Below are 17,156 nucleotides of genomic sequence, written 5' to 3'. Positions count from 1 at the left end.
CTTGCCCTTGTATCTGCAGTTGTTTTTTTTTTATTGTGCTTTAAGTGAAAGTTTACAAATCAAGTCAGTATCTTGCACAAAAACTTATATACACCTTGCTGCTTACTCCCAATTGCTCTCCCCCTAATGAGACAGCCCGCTCCCTCCCACCACTCTCTCTTTTCATGTACATTTTGCCAGCTTGTAACCCCCTCTACCCGCTCATCTCCCCTCCAGGCAGGAGATGCCAACATAGTCTCAAGTATCCACCTGATCCAAGAAGCTCACTCCTAACCATCATCCCTCTCCAACCCATTGTCCAGTCCAACCCATGTCTGAAGAACTGGCTTTGGGAATGGTTCCTGTCCTGGGCCAACAGAAGCTCTGGGGGCCATGACCACTGGGGTCCTTCTAGTCTCAGTCAGACCATTAAGCCTGGTCTTACGAGAATTTGGGGTCTGCACCCCACTGTTCTCCTGCTCTCTCAGGGGTTCCCTGTTGTGTTCCCTGTCAGGGCAGTCATCGGTTGTAGCCAGGCACCATGTAGTTCTTCTGGTCTCAGGCTGATGTAGTCTCTGGTTTATGTGGCCCTTTCTGTCTCTTGGGCTCATAATTACCTTGTGTCCTTGGTGTTCTTCATTCTCCTTTGCTCCAGGTAGGTTGAGACCAATTGATGCATCTTAGATGGCTGCTTGCTAGCGTTTAAGACCCCAGATGCCACTCTCCAAAGTGGCATACAGAATGTTCTCTTAATGGATTTTATTATGCCAATTGACTTAGATGTCCCCTGAAACCATGGTCCGCAAATAAAATTACCTTCTCATCCCTAAATTTTTTACGTTGTATATTTCCCCATCAGTTTTCATTTACGGTCATAACAAAGCAGAGCAAAAGTAAATACTGTAATATAAATGAGTCCTTAGGAAGTACTACATGATTCTCCAAATGTGGCCCTTAGGGAAGACAGAACTCCACTCAGAAAAGACAAGCAGGGGCAAAACATTCAGGAAAGGCCCCGTAACTGACAAAATTTCAGTATCCAAAAGTGGCTCCAAAGTTAAGTATAACACCCTCCAAAAGAAAAACAATGAAAGACAAAAGTAAAAAATAAAAACAAATTAGCTAGCATATAATGGTACTTTCATCTTCCAGTAAAGGAATCTGAAAAATTTGGTCAAAACCACAGAATAAATTTGCCACAAATGGGTGCCCAACAAAAAAGGGGGGAAACAGGGAAAGCGTTTTAACAGTTTATTCAAGTCAAAAGAGAAAGCTGGTGTGTTATCTTCTGTTGTATGAACTTCGAAAATGCTATGATTAAGAAAGTGGCCAAGTCTTAAAAGCCTGTGAGTGGCCATCTAGGATACTCTACTGGTCTCGCCCCTTTGGGAGCAAAGAATAATGCAGAAAACTAAAGACGAAAGGGAAAGATTAGTACAAGGACTAATGGACCACATCTACCATGGCCTCCACCAGACTGAATCCAGTACAACTAGATGGTACCCAGCTACCACCACTGACTGCTCTGATAGGGATCACAACAGAGGGTCCCAGACAGAGCTGGAGAAAAACGTAGAACAAAACTCTAACTCAAAAAGAAAGAACAGGGTTGCTGGCTTGAAAGAGACTGGAGAAACCCTGAGAGTATGGTCCCGGGACACCCTTTCAGCTCAGTAATGAAATCACTCCTGAAGTTCGCTCTTTCACCAAAGACTGAACACGCCCACGGAAGAAAACAAGACTAAAGGGGCACACAAGCCCTGGGGCAGGGACTGAAACGGAGGATGGAGCAGGAAAGCTGGTAATAGGGAATCCAGGGTTGAGAAGGGAAAGTGTTGACATGTCATGGGGTTGTCAACCAGTGTCATAGAACAATGTGTATACTAACTGTTTGATGGCAAGCTAGTTTGTTCTGCAAACCTTCATCTAAAGTACAATAAAAAAACAAAACAAAACGAAAGTGGCCAAGAATGTGAGTTTTCTTTGGACTCTTACCCTTAGCTACAATCCCTATCAATTTATAGGGACAGACAACCCAAATTTATTTAAGAGTTCCTTTACCAAAACTCAGATATAAGTTGATGGTTATAGAAGACAATCACTTTAAATTACTTGACAATTAAATGGGTATCTATATAGTAAACTCTTAAAGAGCACATGGCTACCTGGTTTCTGTTCCTGCCCAGACTTGTTGTTCCCATTTTTTATGTTTACAAATCAAGAACGTTTTTGTAAAGTTGGATTTACATAATGAGTCTTGTTACCTGGGGACTAAGCATAGCTGAAAAAAATGAAAGTGGAGTGTAGAGATTTTCTCTATCAAGGAGTTTTGGAATTAATCTTGTTGGTTCCCAGGGATTCACAAAAGAACACTTACTTTAGGAAAAACACAAAAATACTACTGGATTAGACTGAAATGGAACATATGGATTGAACAACCAGCAATGGAAACTACAGGTACTATCCATTCCTGAAGCACCTGAGCTCACATAGAGCTGCTGAGCTATCTGATGAAACCGAAGTTGCATGGGAACTTCAGAGAATTTGGTGGTAAAAATTAAACAGAGTCCATCTGGCTCCCTCTCAAGTACAAACCTGAAGAAAACATTAGAAATGTCAAGCATCTGTCCTACCTGTGATTCTAATTTCTGAGGAACTGACTAACCTAAAGTATGTCCACTAAGACAATATACACCAACCCTCGAATTTTGGAAGTAAATATGCAAGTCCAAGAATCATCCAGAACTTCTGGTTCAGTAATATCGGAGTCTAACTATCAGTAAAGTGCACATTCTCTTTTGTGAAACTGCTGAAATTGAGGCTAAAAACTGCCAGCGATGATGCTATACGGTGGGAGACAACATGAGGATACACACGGGCTACCCTTACAAGATACCTCTGTATCTGGACTTAATACAGTCCATGGTTCTTGGAGAAAGCTCACTGTAACTAGGTCCACCTGTGCAATCTTCTGTACAACTTTTGTATTAATATTAAAAATTATAAGTTCTGTTTTTAAAATAGTTTACAGGCAGCATTATATTTTGTACTATGCTCAAAACTTTCACACAGTACACATAATGTGATTTATGATCACATGGGCAAGTACTGAAATTATTTGGATATTACTGAATAGCCTAAAAAAAATTTTCCATCCTCAGGTGATAAAAGACTTAAGAGCTGGGCTGCAAATAAATCCAAAGGTGAAATAGGTCCAAGTGTCTGGTGTGGGTCAGTTTTACATTCTGAATGCTCTAGCTAGGTTTATTACCAAGGAACAGTACAATGCTATATAAGGAGTTTGACGTGAATTAATACTTCTCGAGTAATCTCTAACTCTGTATAACCGCCATATGGGCAGCTCTCATAAGCGAACACACGTCTCATCGCCAGCCAAATGGCTGAATTCAGTGCTTAGTGCTCACTTCTGGTAATACAGAAACCCTCTGACAATGACACAAACATGCTTCAGGAACACAATAATGCATTACTGACTGACCATCTATGGGCCCCTTCATCTATCAATTAAATGGAGTAATGTGCCTAACTTGGGCTCCACGGACATATAACAGGGCCGGTTTCAAAGTCAGGGCTGATGTCTGTGAGGTTTAGGGACTGTGAGGACATGTTCCTTGTGAAAATGATCTTACCGGTCTGTCAACCTGCATGATCTCCCAGAGCACCTCAGCCACATCAGGGAGGGTGTAGGGGGGGAGACAAAAGCAGCATGTGTGGAGCAGCTGGCTGACAAGCTGCTGTCCAAGCTGGTTCATCACCTGTCCAATCAGTTCTTTTCGTAATTCAAAGTCTTCTTCATGCTATAAGAAAGCAGGAGCAACATATAAGTTCTCGTCTCAACTTTCCAAAGACCAAATACTCTTTCTCCTTTAGTTTAGCAATTTCTTTTTCCTGGGGAAGGAAGTATGTGTATTTTACAACAGCTGGATTCACAAAGACCATTAAATATTTTGTCATTAGAAGGGAAATGTTTTGAGTTTACCATCAAGGAAGCGGGCTTGGGTTTCATCTGAGATTAACTTTAACCCTTAGAGTTTTCATGAACAATAGTTAAGGAGTAAAAAACCCATTGCCATCGAGTTGATTCCAACTCATAATGACCCTATAGTTAAGGATTAAGGGTGGCAATTTTCTTAATCTTTTCTCTGTGAAAAATAACTTAAGTATCCTTATTTTCTTTTTTTTAAACAGCTTTATTGAGACAAAATTCACATACAATTCAGTGGTTTTTAGTATCTTCATAAATGGATGCGTACAACCATCACCATAGTCAATTTTAGAAAATATTCATCACCCTAAAAAAAAACCCATATCCTTTAGCTATCGTCCCATACCTCTCCACCTCCCAACCCCCTCACCCTACGCAGCCAGTACACTTTGTCTCTATAGATTTGCTCATTCTAGACATTTCATATGAATTATATAATATGTGGTCTTTTGTGAATGGTTTTCTTCACTTAGCATAATGTTTTCAAGGCTGATTCATGTTGTAGTACTTCATTCCTTTTATGACTGAATAATATTCTTTTGTATTTATATACTATATTATGTTTATCCATTCATTGTCTGCTGATGTACATTTGGGCTGTTTCTACCTTTTAGGTATTATGACTAATGCTGCTATAAACATCTGGGTACAAGTTTTTGTGTGAATATACTTTCATTTCTCTTGGGTAGATACCTAAGAGTAGAATTACCAGGGCCTATGGAAACTCTAAGGACCCCAGTGGTATAATGGTTAAGTGCTCAGCTGCTAACCGAAAGGTCTGCAGTTTGAACTCTCCGTGGGAGAAAAGGCCTGGTGATCTACTCCTCGATGGCATGTAACACAGTAACTCTATGTTTTAATCTTTTGAGAAACTGCCAGACTGTTACCCAAAGGGCTGCACCATTTTACATTCCAACCATCAGTGTATGAGGGTTCCAGTCCCTCCATACCCTCACCAACATTTACTGTCTCTTTAAAAAAAAATAATTAATTTTTGTTATTAATTTTTGTTATACACAGCAAAATATATCTCATTTCCTTTTTATAAAACCAACTAAAATAAGAGTTGCTTGAAGACTTCTATCAGATATGTAATCCTTTCTGTCAAAAAGATCTTATTTTCTTCCTTCTTGTAGTCTTTGTATACACAGGTTTATAACATATTGAGTATTAAAGTATCTTTTTAAAAACTACCTTTCACTTCTAGTCACTTTCTTCTCCTTCTCTTTTGACCGCCAAACGTAAATAATTAGCCTATTCACAGACCTGCTTACAACTTCACCACTCTTTCTTACCTTCAATTCTACTCCACATCCAGCCAAAATCTACCTTTGAAAAATTTGTGAACCACTTTACTGTTGCAGCCAAACAGCTCTGTGGGTTCTCTACTAACACTCTCAGGGCCAGCCTGGCCTTCTTTGATCATGGTTTATTCCCCAGTTAGACTGTCCTCCCCTCTCCAATCCATCCAATCTTATGGGCCCTTTAAGTCTCTCCTCTTGCAGAAAATGATCCCAAACCACTTCTGCCCAAAGAGCTTTCCCTCCTCTGAACTCACAGCAACCATGACTTTTATTATCACTTACCTGACAATCAAATACTGCCTTATTGTTATTTAACTCTTCATGCATCTCTGTCTCACTAACCAGACACCAGATGGCTTGGGAGCAGGGGTAGTTTTAGACTGCTTTGTATATCCTATAGCACTTAGCACAGATGTCTTAGATCTAACAGTTGATATTTGGCTTACTGAATGATCAACTATGCCTACTAATTCAAATCAAATAAGGAGATACTGGATTCCCTCTAAGCATCTAGGAAGAGGTATAAGGAGATAATGAGCTGCAAAGTAGAAAGGTACAACGTTTAAACTTACATCGTTGGCAACCCCTGTATGGATGAGATCTCTCAGGAACCTCATGACACTACAATTGGCATCTCGGTGGTCCAGGGTGGTAGAGGCAATGGCCCACTGTAAGATAGGGATGACCACCTGGCTCCTCAGTAAGGTGACAGGGCTACGCTGAATAAACCTGGTGTGGAAAGAGAGGCTAGGTATAAATGACAAGATCAGGCTATAAAAGCAGTCAGGGCAAGGAAGGGACCATATTTTAGATTATCAGCATATGAAAAAATGTGTCCTCGAACTCTATTTCCAACTAAAATTTTATAAGTTAAATAAAACTTGAGTTTCCAGGAAGATTAGTCAAAAAGGGCTTATATATAGAAACTCTCCTAGGTTAGAAAGCCAAGTCTTAAAAATCCTGAACAGCACTTCCCAAACTGTATCTCACAGGATACTAGTTCCTAGGATGTTAACAGGAACTTCTCAAAGAAAAGGTTCCATGGTCAAGTAAGTTTGGGAGCTGAATTTAAGATAAGTGTTTCTGCACATTTGTTTTTTCTTTTGAACTACTATACGGAGTACCTTGCCAAGGAACACACCCTGGAAAAACAGTGGTTGAAAGTCCACCCAACAATTCTGAGACCAACTAAAAAAAGCTATTTTCTAATTGTACGAAAACGAACAAAGTGTTCAATGTTCAATCTTGAGATGAAATAGTCAGTACTACTTTACTGGTATTTAAAAAGTAATCTTTTTTTTTTTTTTTTTAATGCTTTTATGCTCACTAACTCAACTGGTTCAAATTCCTTGGCTAGGGACCAAGAAGGAATTCAACAGAAGTTGGGCAGTCATGTGTCCGCTGGGTAGTCAGTACTGGTAAAAGGAATTTAAGGTGGCAGCCTGGAGGTAAAGTTGGGAAATGCAGTACCAGATAACTTCTAAGTCACCTTAAAATCCTAAGGCTTTTTTTAATTCTGATATATGATTATATTTAAACAATGCTGAGCTTTTAAGGAAAAAGTTGAGGTGAAACATGAAACCACAGTAGCATAAAAAGTTAAAACTACAGGGGACTGTAGAGATTAGGTAGTCAAGTGTTTTTGCTAAGCACATTTTTATTGTCTTGTGCTTGCTTCCTCCTTCATGACAAGAACTCAGCAAATTCTCTCCTTGATCCCACCCAACTCTTCTTCCTCACTTCTAGGGATCTACTGGTTCACAATTTAACTCTGGGTTGTGAACTATTAATCTGTCTACTCCAATGACCACATTTCACAGAGAAGGAAACAGCCAAGCACCAGAGAGCACGACCAAGCAGTGATGGGGATGAGCAATAAAAAAAAGGTTGCTGTTTGGTGGGGCTTACCTGGTGGCTAGCCTAAACAGGTCATCTACGGTGTCTGGATGATTCTGGAGACCATTCTGCTGTTCTAACAGTTGAAAGGTGGGGATGCACAGTGCCTAAACAGGACAGTGATTTTAAAAGAAGTGACATATATAAAGTGACCATATATAAAACCCACTTCAGACTTGGTCGATATTACAACAGGTACAAAGTGAACAGAGGGGGAGCACAGGTGGGAAAATAAAAGACTGATGAGAATAAGATCAGGAAAAGGGGTAAATCTTTCTCTGTTGACATAAACGCTTTTTACATTTGAAGTCCACATTTCAGAAAGAGTTGAGAGACCACAGATTTTAGTTGGTGAGACCAAGTCAATGTCATTTCAAAATCCTGGAAGTTTCTGAAAGCAGACGTTGTGCTTATATACTATATACTATATATGGATTAGTTCACTAAGGGAATAGAATTTCTAGTTACAATACTAAAATAACAACTTGAAATTGAAAGACATCTTGGGAAAAAGGAACACTATAATTTAACTCTATTTCCCTTCTCTGACCGGGAGGGGAAAAAGCCTTTTCCAGTAACTGCTTATTACCCTAAGACCCTCCCTGCTGCTAAATAAATGAATTCATTGGCTGTTCCAGGCAAGAAGTTCATGCTATTCAAATTAGAATCATGTTTGAGCCTAGAAAGCTTTCACTTTAAATCCACTTGCTGTCCCACTCCCCCCAAACAAAACAACAACCACAACCACCCTATCTCTGGAGAGCACAGCTCAGGAGTAACATCTGTAATGATCACTACACTGGTGTGGGCAATTCTCCCAAGCAGGCCTGTCCAGAGAGAAACTAGGAAGTCTTTACTTCTTCAAAAAATGGTCCTAACTGTTGACAGGAAATCAGCATGCCCGAGGGCAAGAGAATCAGAGACCTGTGAAGAGCACAGTGGCAGGCCTTCAGAGCCCCCAGGCCCTACGCATCTACAACACCCTCCAGGGAAACGCACCTGCAGCATGTCCAGCAGGCCCTGCCGACAGCCCCCTTCCATGCCATACTCATCCACGAGGATGCTGCCAAGGTAGAGGAAACAGGAGTGCTGATGTGCGTGGTAGACGTTCACCATCTGCCAAGGGGGCACACAAACCATTAGCTCCACCCTCTACCCCTCCAAAGAGACAACTTCAGCAGCTGTCTCAAGGAAGAAATGCAAAGACAGATTGGTCTCTTCTCTTCAAGGCAACATAGTAAACCTTGGTGGCAAAATTCTGCAGAACATAGGGCTCAACTCCTCCATGATTTTGAGGCCTTTATTTAAGAGTTCTTTCAAACCTTTGATCTTTTATTTCCCCAAGAAATATTGTAAGAAAACTGTATAATACTTCAAGTTGGAAGCTGTAATCCAAGGCTCGTGCTTGATTTGCAAAACCCTAGATAGTAAACTTAAATTTTCTAACACCTAAAGGTTGCTCTTATTTGCACTGTAAATAAATTATATTTCTTAAATGGCATATACAGCCGCAATGTAGACAAAAATATCAAATACCCTTGTCATGGAGAAGAATGTGAAAGCATGGCTTAAATTTTGAGAGTTGCTCTTAATCTCCCTATTTAACCTTTTTAAGTAAAAAACTGCATTTACAATCAAGATACCTGAATCTCAGCAGCATAAAAAATTTCAATCAACATACTTATATAAATATAATTGATTTTAGGATTTTTACCTCGCAATGGGTTTTATCCTCCAAAAGGGGCTCTGGTGGCACAGTGGTTAAGGGCTCCGCTGCTAATCAAAAGGTCGGCAGTTCGAATCCACCATCTGCTCCCTCGGGAACCCTATGGGGCAGTTCTACTCTGTGCTATAGGGTTTCTATGAGTCAGAATCGACGCAATGGAAATGCGTTTGGTTTTTTTGTTTTGTTTCGTTTATCCTTCAAAAGGGGACCCTGATGGTATAGTGGTTAAGTGCTTGGCTGCTAACCAAAATAGGTTGGTGGTTTGAACCCACCAGCAGCTCTGTGGGAGAAAGATATGCCAGTCTGCTTCTGCAGAGGTTTACAGCCTTGAAAGCCCTATAGGACAGTAGTGCTCGGTGCTACAGGGTTGCTGTGAGTCGGAACCGACTCTATGGCAGTGGGTGTGGTTTTCGGTTACCCTCCAAGAGTCCTTGGATGGTGCAAAGGGCTAAGCACTCGACTCCAACTACTAGCCCATGGTTTGAACCCACTCGGAGGCACCTCAAAGACAGGCCTGGCAATCGGCTTCCAAAAGGTCCCAGGCTTTAGAACCCTATGGAGTAGTTCTACTCTACACACATGGGGTCACCCTAAGTCAGAACTAACTCAACGGCCACTAACAATAACATCCCCCTCCAAAACTAAGAGACATCTACACTGTCATCTATTTAAAATGCTATCACAACACACATATATTGATCTTACATCAATATTACTCTATGAATGTGATGGGGGCTGAAGAAAAAGGGAAAAAGTGAGTCCAGTTTAAACAGATTAACTGGCTCTTCTATCAGCACATGCCAAGGAATGCGTGTGAGATGGGAGATAGAATCTGTTCAGTGTTGTACTCACAAACTATATATTCTACTTAATGAATGATTTAAGGTAGGGGGTTAAATTAAACTTTTTCTTAAAGGGCTAGCTACGAAAAACTTTAGGTTCTGCTGGTTAGCTGGTCTCTGGCTACTCAACCCTGCCAATGTAGCCCAAACCAGCAAAAGATAACACTTAAATTAATAAGCACAGCTATTTCCCAATAAAACTTTATTCACAAAAACAGGTGGCAGGACCACTGGCTGTTCTTTGCTGACCCCTGATTTAAGGGATTTTTAAGAATAATTCTGATATTTGTCACAAGTACTGACTTCAGAACGTATCTCCTGTATAAGGTGCTACCCTACTCTATTGGGTTGGTCACATATCAGGAATAAAAAACAGCATCAAAGTCAACAGCAAAGGTGGTAAATAGTTATATTAAACCTGGAATGTACTGCACTGAGGGGGACACTTAACCAGAGGTGGATAGATCTTAAACATGAACTTATATTGTTGTACTCAAGATACTATGAATGTGGAAAATCACCAACAACTAAAATTCTGTAAAAAATTTGCCTATGTGAAAATTTACCTAAGTGTGTTTTGCTCAAACACACAATTTAAGGAGGCAAGGTCGGGCAAGCGCACTGCATAAGGCTGCCTGAAGTAGTGCTTCCTTTAGAGTGAGCCACCCTAGATGCCTGGCCCAGGTGAAGGGCAGGTATGGAGCTGTTTTCCCCATAGCATGGGAGCATAATTTAAGAAGATGCTCTCTCAGAACCCTGCAGATGCAGGACGGGCACTTGCACAATCCTACCTCCCTAAGTTTTGTGCCCTAAGCCCCTCACTTGCCTCACCCTATTCTGGTCCTGCTGTAAGATCAACATCAACACAAACTGCTAAGTGATCTAAGCAGAGGGTCTCATAGAGAGCAGCTGTGGGTGTGAATATGATCTTGGAGAACATTATACAGTGAGTCACGCCACCATAATTTTATATCAATCTTTATGATTCAAAGAGTCCATTATATTTTTTGACAAGTAAGAGGCTACATAAGCAACTATGACCAAGACAGAAAAACATCCCCTTGGGCCAAGAAATCACAAAGTTTGATTTGTCTTTTTCAAGGAAATTGAAAGTAAGATGCACTAGCACTAGTTACTCTTTTAACATAATTTCACACTGAAATGTGTTACTACTTAGAGTGCCACTATACAGAATACAGACTTACTTATAGACAATATACCTACCATAGGCACAATGTATCATTCTCAAATATTTGGTAATTTGTATTTAATATAAATACAAACTCGTTTCACTTCATTAGCAGAGCTTTTGTCCCAAAGGCTCCTATTTCAAATTCTGTACATTTACCATTTTCCCTTACCTGTGTGACTAGTGGCTGCAGTAAGGCTGCAGATCCTTTGCCTACACAGCGAACAGCAAAGCGGAGGCACCTGCAACAACGCTCTACAATTCGATTATCAGCCCGGTGCTTATTTAGCGTCTCGGATAAAACTGGCCATATCTGAGTCAGCGTGAAAGGGCACAAGAAAGAAATTAATGAACAACTAAGAGCTGGAAGAGCACCCTATGATGATAACATTTGATTTGGCTCTTCAGTGACTTGGATAAAGCTTTCTTTATAGGAGTATGTGTGGCCTATCTTTAAAACACACCACTTCTTAAGAGAAACATAACATGGAAGTGACTCTAGAACAGAAAGAAGAGTATGTCTTAGCTTTACTAAAAAATATACACATTTTCCTTAACTTTGGACTTCCCGAATTAGGAAGAAAAGAATTAGTATGTGATAGAGGAAGAGATGAGTAAAGTCAGCCCCAGAAGTCAGAAGACCTTGAACAAAAAGGAGTGGAGTTCAGGAAAGGGCATCATTTAATCCCACTGAACACTTAAGAAAATGACATAAAAGGTATTTATGTCATCTTCTCCCCTGAAGTCTGAAAAGCACATCTCAAAACATGCCCCTAGATTTGGTGAAAAAAGTATCCATGCGGAAACTGAAGGCACAGAGTTAACTGGCTTTGCCTAAAATACATTGCTAGTTGATCAGGGATCCTATCAATTCTAGGAGTCATACAAGTTACTCTCTTTCTACTTTTCCCTTAGCCTTTCAGCTGGTTTTCTTATCAAATATAAAATAAAAAATATTATTTGGATGGTTCTACTCCTCATCTCATTGAAATTATAATCATCTCAACAAACCGAACCTCTCTGTGAACCTGGAACCTTCCTGCTTTAGTTGCGCAAAGCCTTGTAAGGAAAAAAGAAGAGAGCCTCAGTCTGCAGGCATCCAGTAGCACTTACTTCCTGTATGACTTTTTGGCACGGATGAGTCTGTCCATTTTCCACAATGGGATTAGTGTGTCTGGAAAGATAACAGTCCAAAACAGTAAAAGAAGAGTAGTTTCACCAAGGACCCAGAGCCCTGTTCACTCACTCAGTATCATTTTCACCAAATAAAGATAATCAGATAATCAAGTCATTCTAAAGACTCAACGCTTTTACTCCTACTTTACTCAGAGAAACACAAGCACAAACTTTAAATCATCCTATCATTTTTTCTACCTTCAAGTTACTCCCATTAGAACATGCAAACCCAAGTCAAGTCTGGGCTGAGGGGCACAAATACCTTTTCCATCTTTCTCCCTTTATAAACTTGAATATGCAGTCAATGAATCAGAAATATGCACAGGATGCCCCTAAACACCCTTTTAGCTCAGTAATGAAGTCATTCCTGAGGTTCACCCTTCAGTGAAAGATTAGACAGGCCCATAAAACAAAATAAGACTAAATGGGCACACCAGCCCGGGGGCAAGGACGAGAATGCAGGAGGGGACAGAAAAGCTGGTAACAGGGAGCCCAAGGTTAAGATGAGAGTGTCGACATATCGTGGGGATGGCAACCAATGTCACAAAACAATTTTTGTAGTAATTGTTTAATGAGAATCTAGTTTGTTCTCTAAATCTTCATCTAAAGCACAAAAAAGAAATATGCACCAGTTGTCTGAATCCACTATGAGAAACCAAGAATCGCTCCGTTCCCACCATTAATAGAGTCAAAGCTGGGGTTTCAATTCAGGACAAAAGGAAAATAGGGAACCTAAGAAGGAAACGGGGGAGAGGGCAGGCACGTTGTGGGGAACGGAACTAACGTCATGGAACACTTTGTGTACAAACTATCAAATGGGAAACTAATTTGCTACGTAAGCTTTCACCTAATGCACAATAAAAAACTAAAAAAAAAAAAAAAAAGAGTAAAAGCTTTAAGAACTCTAGTCTACCAAAGCCATTTCTCAGTTTTAATCTGAACCCAATGGCACACAGTACAGGCCCACCCACAGTATGTCAAGTCCAACTCCTTTGTTTAGTTCCAGAGTTCACTTAATTTGTAGAAAAAGCAGGGAAAAAAATTTGCATGACTAAGTACCAACCTCTTGAAAGGAAAGCAATTCTTTAAAAAGCCTCAGAACAACACAAAAACCAACTAATTTTAATTCAGGCATTTCCATCTATTACAGATTTTCATTCATTTATTATGAAACAGGAGTTATTAATAACAGGGTCTCAGACTGGCATGTAATAGGGCTCTCCTAATTAAATAATTCGGAAAGCATCTCACCAACTCAGAGAAAGATACCTGCTGACAATAACTAATAAGCAAAACAATGGCTCCATTTTGACTTCTACGCAGCTATCACTCTGCGCCTCACTCTACCTATGGGGCTCACAAATGATAGATTACGTAATTCAGTAAGTATCATCTCTTGAACATTGTCACTTAAATGCCTTTTCCATCATTAAATGTCTATTGACTTCAAAGGATTAATATCATTATTATTTTATACTCATGCACTGTATGGCAATGGCTCTCAAAGCATGGTCCCTGGAACAGGAAGCAGCAGCATCAGCAGGACCTGGGAACTTGTTAGAAATGCAAATTCTTTGGTCCTAGTCAAGATCCAATGAATCAGAAGCTCTGGGGGTGGGACCCAGAAATTTTTGTGTTTTCATAAGCGCTCCAGGTGATTCTGATGCATGTTAAAAAGTTTGAGAACCACTGAACTAGATACCAAAAAATATCAATTACCTTCTTAAAGGATCTTTTGACAAAGATCTACCAACAACAAATTGTTAGAATTTTGTCTTTGCCCCAGAACTTTAGGTAACAACAGGCTTAATTAGTCTCCTGAAAAGGGAGATTATAGAAGAGGCTTGCAAGTTTGAGAAAAAAATGCTTGCTTATTTCAATACAGAATATTTCATTTGAGCTTTTAACCCAATGCACTCGGAGTCTCCTCTCTTACCTAAATATTACTGCAAGGCGATCTAAGAACACAGTGGGATCTGAGGATATGCCATTGCTGGGCTCCTGAGACAACAGCTGAAGAGACAGAGAGATATCAACACCCAGCAGTCCCACGTACAAACCTATAGCAAATACTGTAACATATATCTTTATACATCAACCTTGTCTCAATCTCTGCTTATTTCCTTATAATAGGTTCCTAAAAGCCCCTACTCATCTTGTCAAATTACTTTCTTCCATCTCACTGTATCCTGGCCAAGACTAAAAACTACAAATGCTTTATTATCTGATCACTGGGCAGTGGAAAACAGTATCATTTGATTTTTCCATTTCCTTTTATTATGATTAAGATTTTTTTCATGTTTAACAGCCATTTGTGTTCCCTCTTCACTGAATTATCCATTCCTGCTCATTAATATCCATTGTCCATTTTTCTGTTGTAGTCTTGAATATACTTCTCAGCCATCTGTGTGAGCTCTTCAAATACTATGCGAATAGTGTCTCTATCACGTATGTTGCAAATAATCCCTAATTTGAGGTCTGCCTTTTTTATTTATAACTTATATAAAATTTAAGTATATAACGTTTCATACCATCAATCTATCATTCTTTGATTTCTTCCACTGCTTTTACACTTAGAAAGTTGCTACTCATCCAAGCTGTGGTGTGAGGTAACCATCTGAGCCTGTCTTTCCCCACAGATTTTCAAGTTTCTTAAGTATTTACTGAAATGGCCATTTCTTCCTCAGCGGTTTTTGACACTTTGCCATTTACGTAAAATCGCACACACATATACACCTATGTATTAGATATTACTCCTATGTGTGAACCTATTTATGAACTAATCTGTGAAACAAATGCTGTTCATTCTTGGTACCAGCATCATACTTCAAAAATCATTATCACTTTATAAAACATTTTAAGAGATGAAAGGACAAATTGCCTCTCATTCTTTTTTTTTTTTTGTCTAAAATATCTTAGATGCTTTTATCAGTATATCATTAGAGATGAACATCAAAATCATTACGTTAAGTTCTCCTAAAAATCCCACTGGTATGTATACTGCATTGCACTACACACGTAACTTAAGACAAGCTGACATCTTGACAATATCAAGGAAACATGGTAGGTTATGGTTGCTAATACGAATGGGAACTCTTCTGATTATATAATTGGTTACTACTGACATAGTGAAACCTACTGATTTGTATGCTTTTCTAGGTAGATAAAAGATCATCTGTAGATAATTGTCTTTTTCTTTCAAACATGTAAACACCTTTCATTTTGTTTTCATTTGTTTCACATCCTACTTAATTGGACTCACCTTTTTCAACGCCATAACCTGAACAGAACACAGTTCACTAAGACATTCAGTAATCTTATCCAAAGGTAATCTGGCTAGGACAAGTGCTGTTCCTGAAAAACAAAGGAAGATACAGAGAAAACAAAAGCTGAATTGAGGTAATGTACTGGTCTACATCATACACTTAACAGATTAGCCGGCTGGTTCATTTTTTTCAGATGAAGAGTACTACTTCAAAAATTACAGTATTTTTTTACTTATGGTTGTTTTTTAATTTGGCTTGGAAGACTACAGACTTATTTTCACATTGACATTTACAACTGAAGTTACTGTTACAGTGTTTCCCCTCAGCAGCCTATTAGTGTAAAGATATTTAAAATAAGTCTCCCCTTCCAATTCTTTAAAGACTTTTAAAAACTCTTCACAAAACGAATGCCAAAGCTTTCCAAACCTCCCAGGGATTCTGACTCAAGGAGTCTAAACAGCCTTTAATTTTGACTTGTATCTCAGGGCAACTCTTATTATCCTAGAAGTCTGAGAAATGTTGATATAATGCTTTTAGAAAAGATGGGCTGAAGTTAAAGAGATCTAATTCTAGTTGTACTACGAGAGGAGCCCTGGTAGTACAATGGTTAAGAGCTCAACTGCTAACCTAAAGGCTGGCAGTTCAAGCCCAGCTGCCCTGCAGGAGAAATATGTGGTAGTCTGTTTTTATAAAGATTTACAGCCTTGGAAACCCTGTGAGGCAGTTCTACTCTGTCCTATATGATCACTATGAATCAGAATTGACTTGACTTGACAGGGTTTGGATTGGTTTTTTGGTACTTTCTTGGTACACTCATTGAGCTTATGTAAAGCATTCTCTCTAGGCTGCAGTTTATTTGTGAAATGAGTGGTCTGAACAAAAGAGTAACGGTCAAGTTTGCCTTTCCTGCTTTTTAAAATAGTTGCAAAGTCTTCCCTCTCTTTTCTCTCCCCCAAATAATAATTTACTTGGCGCTTACATAAAATACACAAAAAAGAGGTAGTTACGATGATGTGGGGCTAGAAGGCCCAGGCCCTTTCAACTCTGCTTCCCTCTTGCTACTACTGTCTCCTCTCCAATCCCACCAACTGCTAAAGTATCTCCTCAAAATCCAAAAGATTATATACTAGTTTTAGGTCCCTTCTAGGAAAAAATTCCTTGACAATGACTTTTTCCCACCTCCTAAGGTTTTATTCAATAAAACAGTAATTACTCCTTAAATTTTCAATTTGAATAAAAAAACAAAATGATTTTTCCTGGCAATATGAAAGTCATAGGTGAGTTAGACTTTTATTTAAAACCGAGGAGGAATGATTTTTTGTTTTAATTTATTCCTACAAGAAAAAAAAAGTTTCTGACACCTACAAGATACCACTGATAACATATGCTAACAGTAATGCAGGATTGCCACGGTCTACTATAGGTTAGATGTCACTTCGGTATTGTTAAATTTCACTAGAAAATGATAAGATGGCAGCAATGACCACTAGCAGTAGATAGTTAAGTAGTAAGAATCTCTGACTTCGTTTTAAGCCTTATCATCTATGCCTATGGAGGAAACAACAAAAATTCATGCTACAAAAAGAAAAACGTTGTAAAACATGTGTAATCACACCAGTTGGCAAGGAAACTGGTCACAAAATGAGAAAGAACAGAACTAGTTGACACACAGGTTGCCCAATCTTGTCAAGGCTAACTCTGTCACTCACAGATGTTTAGAAGAGATTGTACTGGTCATATTACACTGTCCTTTATTTGATATACCCAAACCC

At 39.3% G+C, this 17,156-nt stretch overlaps 1 protein-coding gene across 3 annotated transcripts in view; it reads right to left on the bottom strand.

Annotated features, from left to right (window-relative positions):
- TNPO3 (transportin 3) overlaps positions 1 to 17,156 on the bottom strand; it is a 90,979-nt gene that overhangs the window by 9,588 nt on the left and 64,235 nt on the right. For all 3 annotated transcript variants that reach the window (XM_049893440.1, XM_049893442.1, XM_049893441.1), the window contains 8 exons: positions 15,381 to 15,472; positions 14,055 to 14,131; positions 12,056 to 12,116; positions 11,115 to 11,255; positions 8,185 to 8,301; positions 7,198 to 7,292; positions 5,862 to 6,018; positions 3,630 to 3,797 (listed from right to left, as the gene is read on the bottom strand). In XM_049893440.1, coding sequence (XP_049749397.1) covers positions 3,630 to 3,797; positions 5,862 to 6,018; positions 7,198 to 7,292; positions 8,185 to 8,301; positions 11,115 to 11,255; positions 12,056 to 12,116; positions 14,055 to 14,131; positions 15,381 to 15,472 — 908 coding nt within the window. The remainder of the gene's footprint in view (positions 1 to 3,629; positions 3,798 to 5,861; positions 6,019 to 7,197; positions 7,293 to 8,184; positions 8,302 to 11,114; positions 11,256 to 12,055; positions 12,117 to 14,054; positions 14,132 to 15,380; positions 15,473 to 17,156) is intronic.

Source organism: Elephas maximus, chromosome 8 (genome assembly GCF_024166365.1).
Source record: "Elephas maximus indicus isolate mEleMax1 chromosome 8, mEleMax1 primary haplotype, whole genome shotgun sequence".
Taxonomy (NCBI): domain Eukaryota; kingdom Metazoa; phylum Chordata; class Mammalia; order Proboscidea; family Elephantidae; genus Elephas; species Elephas maximus.
The sequence above is the reverse complement of the archived record's forward strand: the minus strand, read 5'-3'. Positions and strand labels throughout refer to the sequence as shown.